The 14826-nt window shown below is 38.0% G+C and overlaps 1 gene segment (V, D, J or C); it reads right to left on the reverse strand.

Annotated features, from left to right (window-relative positions):
• Positions 1–1240: 1240 nt before the first annotated feature.
• Positions 1241–1693, reverse strand: LOC140574503 (immunoglobulin heavy variable 4-39-like). The segment is given in 2 exon segments: positions 1241–1566; positions 1651–1693. Coding segments are annotated over 2 exon segments (369 nt in total).
• Positions 1694–14826: the final 13133 nt, after the last annotated feature.

The raw sequence follows: 14826 nt of genomic DNA on the forward strand, positions 1-14826 counted from the left end.
TGGGTGGAGGTGGTGTAATGGTGTGGGGAATGTTATCTTGGCATTAGTTCATCATTTATTGCTTGAATACCACAGACTATTTGAGTATTGTTGCTGGTCATGTGCATCCCTACCTGTCCACAATTTACTCATCTTGTAACAGCTACATCCAGCATTATAAGAATAATACACTCTGTAATAAAGTCAGTGCAAACTGCTTTCATGATCATGACAATAAGTTTAATGTTTTCAGGGACATTTCCAGTCAGAGATCTGAATCCAGTAGAACATCAGAGTTTGGGATGTGGTAGAAGAAGAGATTGCAGAATGAAAGTGTTCTTTTAAAGATCTTCTTAAAAGATCTACCACCATTGTGTTTACATACGATATTTCCAGATAAATCTGACCTATGTTTTAAATGTAAGGCACACTTTGTTCATCTTGTTTGGGCCTCAAAGAAAAAAATAATTTTGAAAGGTAGTACATTCTCTATTGGAATGCATTTTAACCAGTTGAATTGTAAGGTTGAGGTTACATTTGATTATCACTTAATACGGAGATTAATTGATTAAGTCTTTACTCTGACGATCTTTATAGGAAAGAAGAGTATTTTACTTCTTGGTCTTCTCAGCAGGATCTTACAATCCGCCAAGAGTCTATTTTCACAGCTTCCTCCTGTGTCATTTACATAGCGACAGTGCTTGTACGTTGATCTACGCAGATCAAAACACACCCATGATTAATAAAGAGATGCAGTACATGCCTTTTGCGCGTTTAGAGCCACGCAAGGTGTACTTTTGACACACCCCAAAATCAAGCTGCATGGTGCACGGTTGGCGATTTGCGAAAAGATCCCTAAAATAGGGTCCCTCCATGTGTTTGCCTCTATGGATTATTGTTACTATTTGTTATTGTTGTTATTATTGTTAATATAGTCATTTCTTGATGTCTTTTTTGATATTTGATTCATTTATAATTTTTTACCATATTTTTAGCGTTTTTTGATATATGCCTTATGCTGTCTTTTTAAATAATTATATATAAGCTGTTTGAAAGTCACAGTAGGCTCTACCTATCATTAGTGCAGTCTTCCTAATGCTTCAGGTCTCAAAGAATTTACCATAAACACAATTGCAGTGCTGAGTGTTCAGATAGTAATTTAGCTCTCAGAGAATACAATGAATAATAAAATCAACCCCCAAAATGATAGCGTTTATCATGTGGTTTAACAGTTTTTGAACGGCATCCTGGCCTTTCTGTGTCAGTGTGACTCTCGAGCACAGTAATACACAGCTGTGTCTTCGGTTTGCAGATTCTGTCCTTGTAGGGTGATTGTGTTGCTGGAGGTATCTCGAGAGACAGTGAACTTGTTTTTCAGTGAATCTTTAGCATTTATGCCTCCAGTATAATAAATGCTATTGATCCATTCCAGAGCTTTTCCTGCAGGTTGTCGAATCCAACCCGTTCCATAATGACTGCTGCTGTCAGTGATAGAAGCTCCAGACACTCTACAGGTGATGGTCAAAGGCTCTGCTGGTTTGATGAGCACTGAGTCTGGCTGGATGAGCTCAGTAGCACAGAACACATCTGTGAAAAGAGAGAAGAACAGCTTTCTATATTTTCACTAATAAACCAGATGAACTCAAATCCAGCTTCAGTTTAAACACTCACACGAGGCAGCAGCCAGCAGCAGCAGAGAAGCTGAAGTCAACATGATTGTGGAGCGTTTAGAGAGGAGAGCTGATGGTGAGGGAGATGCTGCTGATATTATGGGAGAGATTGAGAATTTGCATATGAATGAAAAGGAGCCAGATGTGAAGACATACAGATAGTTTTAATGATGGATGTGTTGGATAACACATGAACTGCTGTAGGCCTTTAATATTGAATGGTCATTTTTACTTACAATTTTAAGACAGTGTAAAAGTTTGAACTGAATGGTTATTATAATAATCATATGCCTGTATCTTCATATAGCATATAGAGATATGCACAGATTGCCCTCTAGAGGCTGAGAAAATATTTATATGTATTTATATGTTTTAAAGAGCTAAAGATCTGTGGTAGTTGTTGGTAAATGTAAAGTTCTTCTTGGTATCATTCAGATTCACTGATATCCACCTTCAACAGAGTCCGCATGTTGGAAATAGTACACTGTGAAAAATAGCACAGGGAAAATGTTCATTTGAAGAGTTTTTGAGGTTTGAGTTGATGTAAAATATTGATTTTGGTTATCCAATTGAAAATGTATTTATTGTTTTCGTTCGAGGTAATTATTTGAGTTAAATGGAAATCAATAACATATATAGTTTCAGCAGGGGTGCACAGACGTTGACATAAGATTGTATACTGATCAAACATGTGTGGATATTTTTGTATGACTGTGTGTATACTATTCATCACTGTGACTCTCGGGCACAGTAGTAAACCCCAGAGTCTTTCAAGCTTTCATGGACGTCATCTGTAAGTACACCTGGCTCTTGCTGTTGTCTCTGGAGAAAAAAATCTGATGACTATAATAGATTTAAAAAAGGCTTTTTATAATTGTAGGAAAGCTTAAAACCCTTACAGTGTTTTAATGAAAGAAGGGTTTTTACAACACATTTCATTTATATTTCAAGTATCAGCCACTGAAAAGTTTTTTTAGGATAGCAGATAGGAAATAGATGTCAGGAAATTCTTTATGAAAGCTACATAAAAAATCAGTTTCTCTGGTTTTACTATATATAGGCGGTTTGTTTCGGGAAACTAACATTTGCATGTAATTTCATAAACCATGGACAACACCAGAACCAGTGAGTGTTGATTATGGATTAAAAGCCAGAATTGGACAGTCCCTTTGCATGAACTTTCCTATTGAATTCTTCCTCTCAGAGATTCTTGATTCTTGAATTTGCTATATAGACAAAAGTATTTAAACACCTACTTATTCATTGTTTCTTCCCAAATCAAAGAAATTACAAAACAAATGATGCTGTTTTTGCTGGAGTAACTGTCTCTACTGCCCAGGAAAGGCTTTTTACTGGATTTTAGAGCATCTACAAACAGAAAGCTTGATGCAGATGTTTGTAATAATAACTTATAATTAAAAATTCAATTGCCCAACATGTTTAATTTAAGAGAAAGTTACTCACCAATCCAAAACACTCTTAAAATAAAATGTATTTAATAAATGTGAATGGATGGAATGTTAAACATGCCATCTAAAGGGCATAACATAAATGATCTTAAAAAAAACAAAAAAACAACAAGTGCAAGTGTGGTGAATACTCAATAATTTTGAGTAGATTTGTCCTATTATTAAAAAATACATTTCTGAAGAAAGTATTTATTAAATAACACACAACAATACATTTTGTAGATTATTGTATTATCATGAAATTTTATTTCCTAATTAAGAAGCTACGGAATTATATTCTTCTTCTTTATACAATGAAAGGGTTTTTGTACAGGACTGTAGACTCTTCTGTCACTGTGGGTCTCGAGCACAGTAATACACAGCTGTGTCTTCAGTCTTCTCACTGCTCATGTGCAGATACACCTGATCCTTGCTGTTGTCTCTGGAAATGGTGAATCTTCCTTGGAAAGATGGAGAGTAGAACTTCGACCCACTGTTGCCTGTAATTGTTCCCAACCATTCCAAGCCTTTTCCAGCAGCCTGTCTGTTCCAGACCATCCAGTAGCTATCAAAGTCTAGACCAGACGCTGTACATGTCAGTGTCTGAGATCCTCCAGGTGTAATGACAACTGATTCAGACTGTATCAGAGTTTGACTCCAACATCCTAAACATGCGAGATCAATGAAGAAAAGATCAGAATAGTGAATTCAGAATGAGAACATTCAGTAGAAAATCAGCTCAGCAGGATCTTACTTGTAGTGAGAGACATATATAATAATATAAAACTGCAGAACGTCGTCACTTCCATTCTCCAGACAGCAGAGTGAGGTTTATTCAGCAGATCAGAAACACTGAAAGATGACTGAGAACAAGAAGCTTGTAAAGGAGACTTACTTTGCATATAAAATGTGGAAGATGAAGAGGAATTTCCCTTTGAATACCTCATCTGAATAGCCCCACCCCTTTCTACACTTTTTCCTTTTGATTAGTCTGAAACTAATTTGATGTGACCTGGAGAGTATCACTTTCCAGTTATCCATTTCAAATTGTATCAGAGAATGTCAATGACTGAAGTAATACATCAAAATGAATTTGATCTCCACCCTTAGGTGCTTCAAATGGTTCTTTGAGCGACGTATGAGTGTGAAGAATCTTTTAACAATCTAAAGATTTTTCACTTGATGAAGGTTATTCACCCACAAACATCTCTATTACAAATGTGGTTCTTTATGCAACCAAAATGCCATTGCTCAAAAAGCACCTATACAACAAAATGTTGATATGGAGGACTTTTAGAATAGCATTTTCTTTCTGCAGCTGCTGGTGGATACTTCTAAAGAAACTACAAATGTTCTAATGATCCATTTTTAAGCTTTTTCTAATTTCCTTAACTGAAACACTTTGGGCTAACTCGCTTTTGGAGAAGTCATTAACAAAGAGGTTCACTTACTTTAGATATTTACCCAATGTGCTTCACAAATTAGTTTTGTAAGATAAACATATACATATATATACATGAGTAGGTTTGTCCGTTCAACCGAAAAAAAAAAAAAAAACTTTGTGGCAACATGCAATTGAACATATTTGGTTTATTCAATTCAAATAAATATATTTTTTTTTACTTCACATTTTTTGAGTTGAATGATCCAGTTCAATCACTTGTCCTCACATTACACAGTTTTATTTGAGGTTTCTCTATTTATACTGTAGTACACATCGCAGTTCAGCTGTGACCAAAGGTTTACATTCACTCATCATGGACACGGGCATGTGATGGTAATATATAAATTATTACATAGTAATTATTATACAATATAGTAATGTTGCTTCTGACCATCCCAACCAATTTCCTCTCAGTTGTGAGAGTCAGTTTGTTTGTTTTTTTCAGACCAAGGCTACACCTCAATCACTTGTACTTATGTCCAATTGTTTAATAATATCAGAATCTGCAGTTGTTTAGGAGAGGCGTTCCCAACATTATTTACCTGAAATGTGGTCCTTCGTGATTATATGGGAAACAAAACTATTGCTTATCAGAAAAATATAATAAATAATTACATAAAAAAAATATTTTTACTATGTTTCCTGGTTATTCATTTTAATATGAGGTTACATTACTACAAATAATATCAAAATTACACACAAGACTTTTACATGTTCGTAAATCAGACACTATGGAAAAATTATTGGGTTGAATTATGATTCATGTTTTATATACTAAAGACTATTTTTCCAGTGAGTGTAAATAACCTTCCCATAGCATTAAGCTTATTTTGCAATCATAGGTCTTTCTAAAACTGTCCATTTAGTTTTTAAGTCAGAACAAGATCATATTATAGGAAATCACTTTTCAATCCCTAGCATTATTCAGAAACATTATTCAGAGGACTGAGAATAAGTAGCATATGAAAGACAATGATTTTGCATAGAACAAGACTAAGAAGTCTTCCTCTAAATAGCTCGGCCCCCTGTCTACATTTTTTCAGCTGCTGTCACCAATATTTTTTTTGTCAGCCAGTGTTATTATTGGAATTTACTAAACTAATTTTACGTAAACTTATATAGAGAATTCATTTCATTTATACTGAGGAATGTATATGGGTTTCTCTGAAATCTATATTAAAAAAACATTTAGTTACCTTGTTTTTTAAGTCAGGAGAAGATTATTAGATATTAAAGGTCCTATTTTAGCCATTCCCTATAAGAGCCGGGTGCGGTCTGACTTTTGCAGATTGCTATTTCAATGGTGCAAAGCGGGTGTATGTGCATAATGGGCACACACCTGTGTTGACAATTCACTGCCAAGATAGCAATACGTCAGAAATTTACCTGAGCATTTCATTTGGGACCATCGTGCCCACCGTCATTTTTGTTGTGAGCACCCATTAATTTAACTTGTAATGTGTCAAGTATAAAGGATTCTGTTTGTAGATTCTGTCCTTGTAGGGTGATTGTGTTGCTGGAGATGACTCGAGAGACAGTGAGATCATTTTTCAGTGAATCTTTAGATCTATGTTTTTGAACAGTTTTTGTACAGCACTGTCAACTTTTCTGCCACTGTGGCTCTCGAGCACAGTAATACACAGCTGTGTCTTCCGTCCTCAAACTGCTCATGTGCAGATACACCTGATCCTTGCTGTTGTCTCTGGAGATGGTGAATCTTCCCTTGACAGACTGAGAGTATTCTTTAGTGCTGCCACTTGGTGCTGAAATAAACGCAATCCATTCAAGCCCTTTTCCAGAAGCCTGTCTAATCCAGGCTATATCTGCACTATCATCAGAAATCCCAGAGTAGGTACAGGTGAGTGTGTGAGATTCCCCAGGTTTAACGAGAGCCGGCTCTGACTCAGTGAGTGTCTGACATCTACAACCTGTGAAATAAACACTCAGTCAGTCATTTAAAACACTGCCACGTGATAATCTCACATTAAGGCTAAAAGAACATAAAAGTCAGATGAACAGAAAACTCTACTCACAGATTACAGCCATTAATGTAAAACTTAAACAGCAGAGGAGTCTTGGGTTCATGGCTGCTGCTGTAAAGTCAAACCAAAGTGAGAACAATAGAGCTAGAGTCTGTGTTTATAACGGAAAAGCCTAGTTTGCATGTCCCACCCTCTAGAAGAAAACAGCTGATCTTCATGAATTCCACCCCTTCCACCCCTCATTGTTTACCTTTTGTGTTTCTGTCACTATGTTAACTTATGAGAATTATTGCAACTGGATGAACGAGCCCTCCAGACATTTGGCACCGGCACATGCAGCTGCTGTTGGAATGCTGGAGATTTCATTGTAAGGAACTTAAAAGCTTCGGGCCCAAAGGGTAGTGCCGCAGTCCCCTGTTTTCAGCTTACCCGTGTCCTGGACATTGCCAAATGACGTTCCTCAGCACTGCTGAAGCATGACGCTTTCAGCACCGTTGTTCTCCATGTGTGGACAAATGGCATCCCCACCCGGCACAGTGAGGTCCTGGAGAAGCATTATCGCACACTTTTGGACATGGTGGATACACGTCTTCTAGACAAGATGACAGATGCCTGGATCATCATCTCCAGCACCATGCACACGTACTGATGAGTAAATGAGCTGTTCAGATAACCCTCAGATGGGATTCACGTGAAACGCGTGGGGTCTGTTGTTCTTTCGTGGAACATCTGGAATGTGCTACACCAGTACTGACTGGCCCTACCTAGACATACGGAATGGATACGGCAACTCCCACATTAAATTTGGGCTCATAAATATATGATCTCTAGATAGATTGATAAATAGATCTCTAAAAACAGCTCTAAATGAATCTAGGTTTGACACCCCAGCGATGGCCTGCAACGCAGTGAAGCGATGTGGGGAGAGAGCGCCATCTACGCACCCTGGAAAGAGCAAAGTCAATTGTCCTCACTCAGGGCTTCATCTACCGATGGCTCTCCACTGGAACCACAGGGCCCCTGTTCTGAATTGATTATAAAATACTCTTTCTGACTTATGTCTCTCAAAGTTTTGTCCAACTGTATATTGAGGAACTTCTTAAACCCTACAACTCATCACGTACACTTCATTAGCAGGACGCTGGTCTACTGTAAGTTCCCTGCTTTAGAAGAAGCAACGCCAGGGAATGAGATTTCCCTAATAAAGCCCCCACCGATCAAGCGGTCAATCCACCATTTTACAAAACCGTTTTCTAAGCTAATAGAACAGATTTCTGCTCATTATTATTGTCTTTCTAATCTTCTTCTTTTACAGGCCGTACACCTACTTCAGTTCATACTCCTAAAACCTTTCTCCATTTCTTTTCTGAGGCAAGTACATTAATGTTTGGATGCTGGTGCCTACCCTCTGGGTCAGCCTTGTCCCACTGTGAAATTTTGCTGTGCTCCTTCTATTCTCTTTGATTTTCTCACCTTTCTGTGTTCTATCTGTAATGTGGTGCTCACTTACAGCGGGGTTTAAACCCAGACCACCATGTTGGCAGGCCAGTGCACTACTGAGTGAGCTACCACAATCACGTAACCAACAGCCCCAAGTGCAGAGTCTTTAATCTTAGAGCAGGTAAAACGGAAATGAGAAATAAACCACTCGGGACTCAAACCCAGGCCGCCATGTCTCAAGACCGTTGCTCTACCACTTACCCAAAGCAGCAGTTATAAAAGTGGCCAACAAATGAAATGTAATAGGCTGAATTTAATAAACAAGGAGACATTGCGAAATAAAGGCGGGAAAAAAACAAAGGCAAAAAGGATCTCCCAAAAGAAACGAGAAAACTAGGAAGTTACAGGGAAGGCAGACACGCCTGCCTTCCCCTGCTAACCAAGTGTATGTGTACAAACACACACACACACACACACACACACACACACACACACACACACACACACACACACACACACACACCAGAGAAGACAGACACTCCTGCCTTCCTCTGCTACACGACTCGGGAGAAACACATGAAGGGGAGTGACACACACACTCAGCCTTCGACTCAAAAACCACTGACTGACACAGACACACACACCACCAGAGTCAAAAGATCCATCAGTGGGGCAACTGGATCTGTGTGCCTATATAGCCTACTGCCCAGGTGTAGGGAATTGGGCTCAATTACTGGCTGGGGTGACTCAGGGCCTCCCCCTGGTGGCAGGAGGAGGCCTTGCCCTAGAGCCACCCCTTACACTATCTCTACTATTCCCATGTATTGAGATGTCATGTTTCAACTGTTCTGTCCCAGGGCTGCCAGTCCTTGCTCTCCACTACTCTGCTGCCAATTGCTTTGCTGTTCTAGTCTAGATCGTCTTCACATTGACTCCTTAGTACCTCACTATGCATAGGACTGTTTACCTGAATGGACTTTCACATTTCACAATTTTATCATTCATGACTTGATGCCATATTTGCCAAAACAATATTGTTATTGTTCTGTCATTTGCTGTGCTGTCCAGCATTGACCAGAGGATTGGTTTGCTTCCTCTCAAGGTTTCTTCCTTTCAAACTATAGAGATGCCTTGCAATCATTGAGGGAACAATGAATTCAATATTACATCAAAACATTTTTAGGAAAAAGGAAGGGCAGCAATCCATGACTTCAAGCTGAAGAGGTGTTGGGTGATGCAATAAGACAATGACCCGAAGCCCACAAGTCAATCAACTAACTTACCCTTGCTATCTGTTGCTACAATATGTTTGTCAGTAAACCTCTGTGCCTGTTGTCTTTCAATAGTCCTTAATAAGGTAAGAAGAGGAAAAGAAAAAAGGAAAACAAATGTTTCTTTTTTAATTTGTCATTTCAGGGAGAGCTTTCATGCATTAAAAAAGCGCTAAAGAAAAAAAGCTTTTGTATGAGAGTTTTTGTATGTCTCAGCTGATGTTTTACAGCACTGTGGAGCAAGTCGAGCACAATAATACACAGCTGTGTCTTCGGTTTGCAGATTCTGTCCTTGTAGGGTGATTGTGTTGCTGGAGGTGTCTCGAGAGACAGTGAACTTGTTTTTCAGTGAATCTTTAACAAATATTTCTCCATCATAATCAATTCTGCTGATCCATTCCAGAGTTTTTCCTGCAGGTTGTCGAACCCAAACTGTTCCAAAATGACTGCTGCCATCAGTGATAGAAGCTCCAGACACTCTACAGGTGAGAGTCAAAGGCTCTGCTGGTTTGATGACCACTGAGTCTGGCTGGATGAGCTCAGTAGCACAGAACACATCTGTGAAAAGAGAGAAGAACAGCTTTCTATATTTTCACTAATAAACCAGATGAACTCAAATCCGGGCTTCAATTCAAACACTCACACGAGGCAGCAGCCAGCAGCAGCAGTGAAGCTGAAGTCAACATGATTGTGGAGCGTTTAGAGAGAGGAGAGCTGATGGAGAGCGAGATGCTGCTGATATTATGAGAGGAAATGAGGATTTGCATATGAATGAAAGGGGGTGGATATGAAAACAAGAATGTGGACTGAGCTGGTAAAAAAGGATAACAGCTCATTGATGTGATCCATGGAGGCCCTTCACCTGGCAACTGACAGAACTTAAAGGATCTGTCCATATTATGGTGCAAGATACCACAGGACACCTTCGGGTGCCTTCACTTTAGGAGAGGAAGCGTTCTCTAAATCAGCACAGGTTCCTACATCCCTGTTTATAGAACAAAAACTCTCATCTTCAGCCTGGTTACTATAATGATCTTCCAGACCTCCTCACATATTCTTGCACATCATCTGCAGCGCAGACTGACTCCTAGTGGCTTAAACAAACACCTACATGCTCATGTCTATTTAGGCCTCTAGAGTAAGTGTTTCATATTGAGCTTCTTTAAAGCCACAGCTCTACTGCATCTGTAAACGCTTGCTGTACACTTAAAAGTCTGAATTAATCAAACACTGTAATCTGAAACATGCTGCTTTGGATCTGCGCTCACTTTCAGCTCATTAAACTCAGTGTTTGGTAAATAAGAAGTAAAACCACCAAAATGGGAATGGATAGTCACAACATCTGGAACTTCAGTTATAAGAAAGAAGAGTGATGGGGAAGACTGGAAAAGAGAGACCACTGGTTACTTCACTGATCACTACAGGAAGAGCAAAGTCAGTATAGTGTGTTTATTTCATTTAATGCAGAAGCTTTTTTGTTGTTCTTTATATGCTAAAGTTTTCCTCTATGAAAGCTGTTAGTGAGTTTTTGTTTTGTTTTCTATGCTTCCATAATAGTAAATGCTATTGATCCATTCCAGAGCTTTTCCTGCAGGTTGTCGAATCCAACCTGTTGCATAATGACTGCTGCCATCAGTGATTGAAGCTCCAGACACTCTACAGGTTATGGTCAAAGGCTCTGCTGGTTTGATGACCACTGAGTCTGGCTGGATGAGCTCAGTAGCACAGAACACATCTGTGAAAAGAGAGAAGAACAGCTTTCTATATTTTCACTAATAAACCAGATGAACTCAAATCCAGCTTCAGTTCAAACACTCACACGAGGCAGCAGCCAGCAGCAGCAGAGAAGCTGAAGTCAACATGATTGTGGAGCGTTTAGAGAGAGGAGAGCTGATGGAGAGGGAGATGCTGCTGATATTATAAGAGGAAATGAGGATTTGCATATGAATGAAAAGGGGGCGGATGTGGAAAAAATGAAAATAGATGAATATATAATGAATAAAGATTACATAGAAAAAGATTTGTTAAGCAGGAGACAAATAACATCATTGCTAATCAATAAATTGATGTAAACATTAATACAAGAAAAGTAACAAGAACATTTGAAAAAGTCTGTGAACTGGTTTGAAGATCAATTTTTGGATCTACATGTCTGATAGTTGCCCTCAGCCAGTGTATGGTCACAAATTCCTTCACCTGATCACCTGAACTGAATGTAAACGTACTGTTTAGCTGAATAAGGTGTTAGATGGTAATTATATATAATACTCGGCTGCCACAAGGAGCACTAGATGTAGTTAGATGAACACAGTTCTTTTTCAATTCTAGTTTATTCTTGTGCTTTTGTGAACAAATAAAATCTAATGTCCCAGATAAATCACTTTATAAATGTATATTTTTGCAGGTGAATAAAAACTCTATTATCATTGTTATCATTAATCTTTTTCTTTAAATGTAGTATATATTTAAAGAGTAAGTGTTTGTTAACACTAAGAAACCTGGTACATTTTAGAATCTCTATTATTTTACATAGCCATGTAACTAAATCTTATCATATCATATAAAAATCAGATGTGTCTACAAAAAAAAATAAAAAAAAACACACATTTTGTAGTGAAATCGTCTTCAGGATGATCATAAAAAAATCAACAGCTAACTCTACATCTACATGTTTTAGTAGTTCTTGCTTTGACTGCCCTCTTGAGGTTCTGAAGGTTGGTCATGTTCACAAAATCAGAATCAGAATAAGAATCAGAAATACTTTATTGATCCTGTAGGGAAAAATTGCAGTTGTTACAGATGCAACCGGTCATGTAGAATAAACACTCGAGAGCCACACTAATAAACACTCTTTTAATAAACACTCTATAAAATAAAATACATTGAAAACAAAGAGAGAAAAAATATAAAACTTGAAATATGTACATATGTATAAATTATATGAATATAGTGATATATAGTGGCATAGTGGTAATAACTGTGATAATAAATATGAAAAATGATTGCACATATATTAAATTGAATTACAGTACTATTATTTTTGTGCATATGAACAGTACAATTTGAGTATTGCACAGATGAACCACAGTGTCACACATTGATGAAGGAGTTATGCAGTTGTAAGGCCACAGGTAGAAATGATGACCTGTGGCGCTATGTGGTGCATTTTGGTGGAACCAGTCTTGCACTAAATGTGATCCTGTGTCTCATCACCATGTTAAAAAGCATATTTAGTCCACTAATGCTTTCTCAGGACTCATTGCTTTAATTTATTTTCCAGATGCTGAAAGTGAGATGGAGAAATTTCAGCCGTGCTCTCCTCCATGAAGGACTGAACACTGTAGTGGATGTGAGTTTTTGTACAGCACTGCTGGGTCTTGCATCAGTGTGGCTCTCGAGCACAGTAATAAACAGCAGTGTCTTCAGTCTTCAGGCTGCTCATCTGCAGATACACCTGCTTCTTACTGTTGTCTCTGGAGATGGTGAATCTTCCCTCAACAGACTGAGAGTAATATTTACTGCTGCCACTTGGCTGGGAAAGAGATGAAACCCATTCAAGCCCTTTCCCAGAAGCCTGTCTAATCCAGCCCATCATGTAGCTATCAAAGTCTAGACCAGATGCTGTACAGGTCAGTGTATGAGATCCTCCAGGTGTAATGACCACTGCTTCAGACTATATAAGAGTTTGACTCCAACATCCTAAACGTGAGAGATCAATGAAGAAAAGATCAGAATAGTGAATTCAGAATGAAAACATTCAGTAGAAAACCAGCCAATCAGGATCTTACTTGTAGCGAGAGACATTAATATGAAACTGCAGAACGTCGTCACTTCCATTCTCCAGACAGCAGAGTGAGGTTTATTCAGCAGAAGATCAGAAACACTGAGTGATGACTGAGAATAAGAAGCTAGTATAGGACAGTAACTTTACATAAGCTTTTCTTCTTAATTATACTTCTAAGTAGCTCCGCCCCCTTCTTTGCATCGTCTTCCACTGTATTCTTACACATTCCTTTATCCCAGATGTGGGAGTGTTAATTAATTAAAACTTATTCAGATATAGTGTAAGCTAACATGAATGCATTACCGTGATTGATATTGTACAATAAATTGATCAGTTTATATTTATATACATTTATATAGACTAAAAGGTGATCACATCTCTGTGTCTCAGCCTGCAGGTGTTGCTGGGTGTAACAGAAGAAATTCCCAAATTCCAAATTCTGCTTCAAGGAAACCTTCATAAGAGTTGTACTATGATTATCAATTCATACATTAGGTCCCTATCTTCAAAAAGCTCATTAATACATAAAATTTACAGTTAAATGAAAAGTAAGTGAAAGCTTTGGAATTACTTGGATTTCTGCATTGATTACTAACAAAATGTGGTCTGATCATCATCTAAGTCAGAACTGCAGACAAACACAATCTAACTAATCTCTAGGTAATATCTTACCTGTAGCAGATCCTATAAATGACAAAGAACTAATGTGTGCACTATTGAAAAAGTGTCAAACAACAAAATGTTCATGGAAGGACACCACAAAGGAAGCTACTACTGTCCTAAAACAACAAAAACATTGCTGCCCATCTAAAAGCTATCTGGATCAGTCATTTATTGAAGAAACTCCTATAGACAGATGAAAAAGTTCCTAGAACAAATGCATAATGCTATTGTGGAGGATAAAGAACACTGCATACCAACAGCAAAACCTCACCCCAACTATGAACCATGGTGGAGGGAGCATCATTGTTTCAGGCTGCTTTGTTGCCTTGTTGCCTTAGAGCCTGAGCTCTTTGTGATTGTTGAGGGAAGAATGAATTAAAATGTGTATTAAAAAAAATAATAAATTCAGGAGAGAGGAAGGGCATCGGTTCATGAGCTCAAGCTGAAGAAACGACTGATGCAACAAGACAATGACCCAAAGCATGCGAGTAAATCTATTTTAAATAAAAATTTATTTGAGTTAAATATCACTGCAGTGTGTTGTGAAAGTATAGTCTTCAAACACTGCATCATGTCTTTATAGTGTTTATTAATAACTGTGTATTTTTGTGTTGTGCTTGTCTGTGCATTGCAATGGAAATTGCAAATGGTGACACAGTGCTTTTAAGAATGAAGAAAGAAGAGTGAAAAGTGAAGGGTGGGGGGGCATTTTTTTGTCATTAAAGGGAGAGCATTCATTTATTATTTTTTTCCACTGTGAAAGCTGTGAATTTTTGAACATATAGATACCATTCTGGTTCGGGGAACTAGAGGTTAATTATAAAGCTCCAATGAGTGATGTCTAAGTTTCTACAGTTATTCACTAATCTGACAAATACAGTCTCATAGAGATAAGACCTAAGACCCAAATTAAGCCTAAGACTAACAAGAACTACTTAGATTTACTATTGTCATCAAATGTTCATGCAAGCTAGTCAATTTTGATAAACATTCTCAAAGTGTACAACCCAGAACTATCACCTGAATGAAAGACTAAATGTATATATTTCTTTAAAGTGCCTTCGGGTCATAGGAGATGGAGACTTTTAGTAGCGCTAAACTGTGTAGTGAGTGTGAGTTTTTGTATAGTACTGCAATATCATATA

The sequence above is a fragment of the Salminus brasiliensis genome, chromosome 12 (genome assembly GCF_030463535.1).
Source record: "Salminus brasiliensis chromosome 12, fSalBra1.hap2, whole genome shotgun sequence".
In the NCBI taxonomy this organism is placed as follows: domain Eukaryota; kingdom Metazoa; phylum Chordata; class Actinopteri; order Characiformes; family Bryconidae; genus Salminus; species Salminus brasiliensis.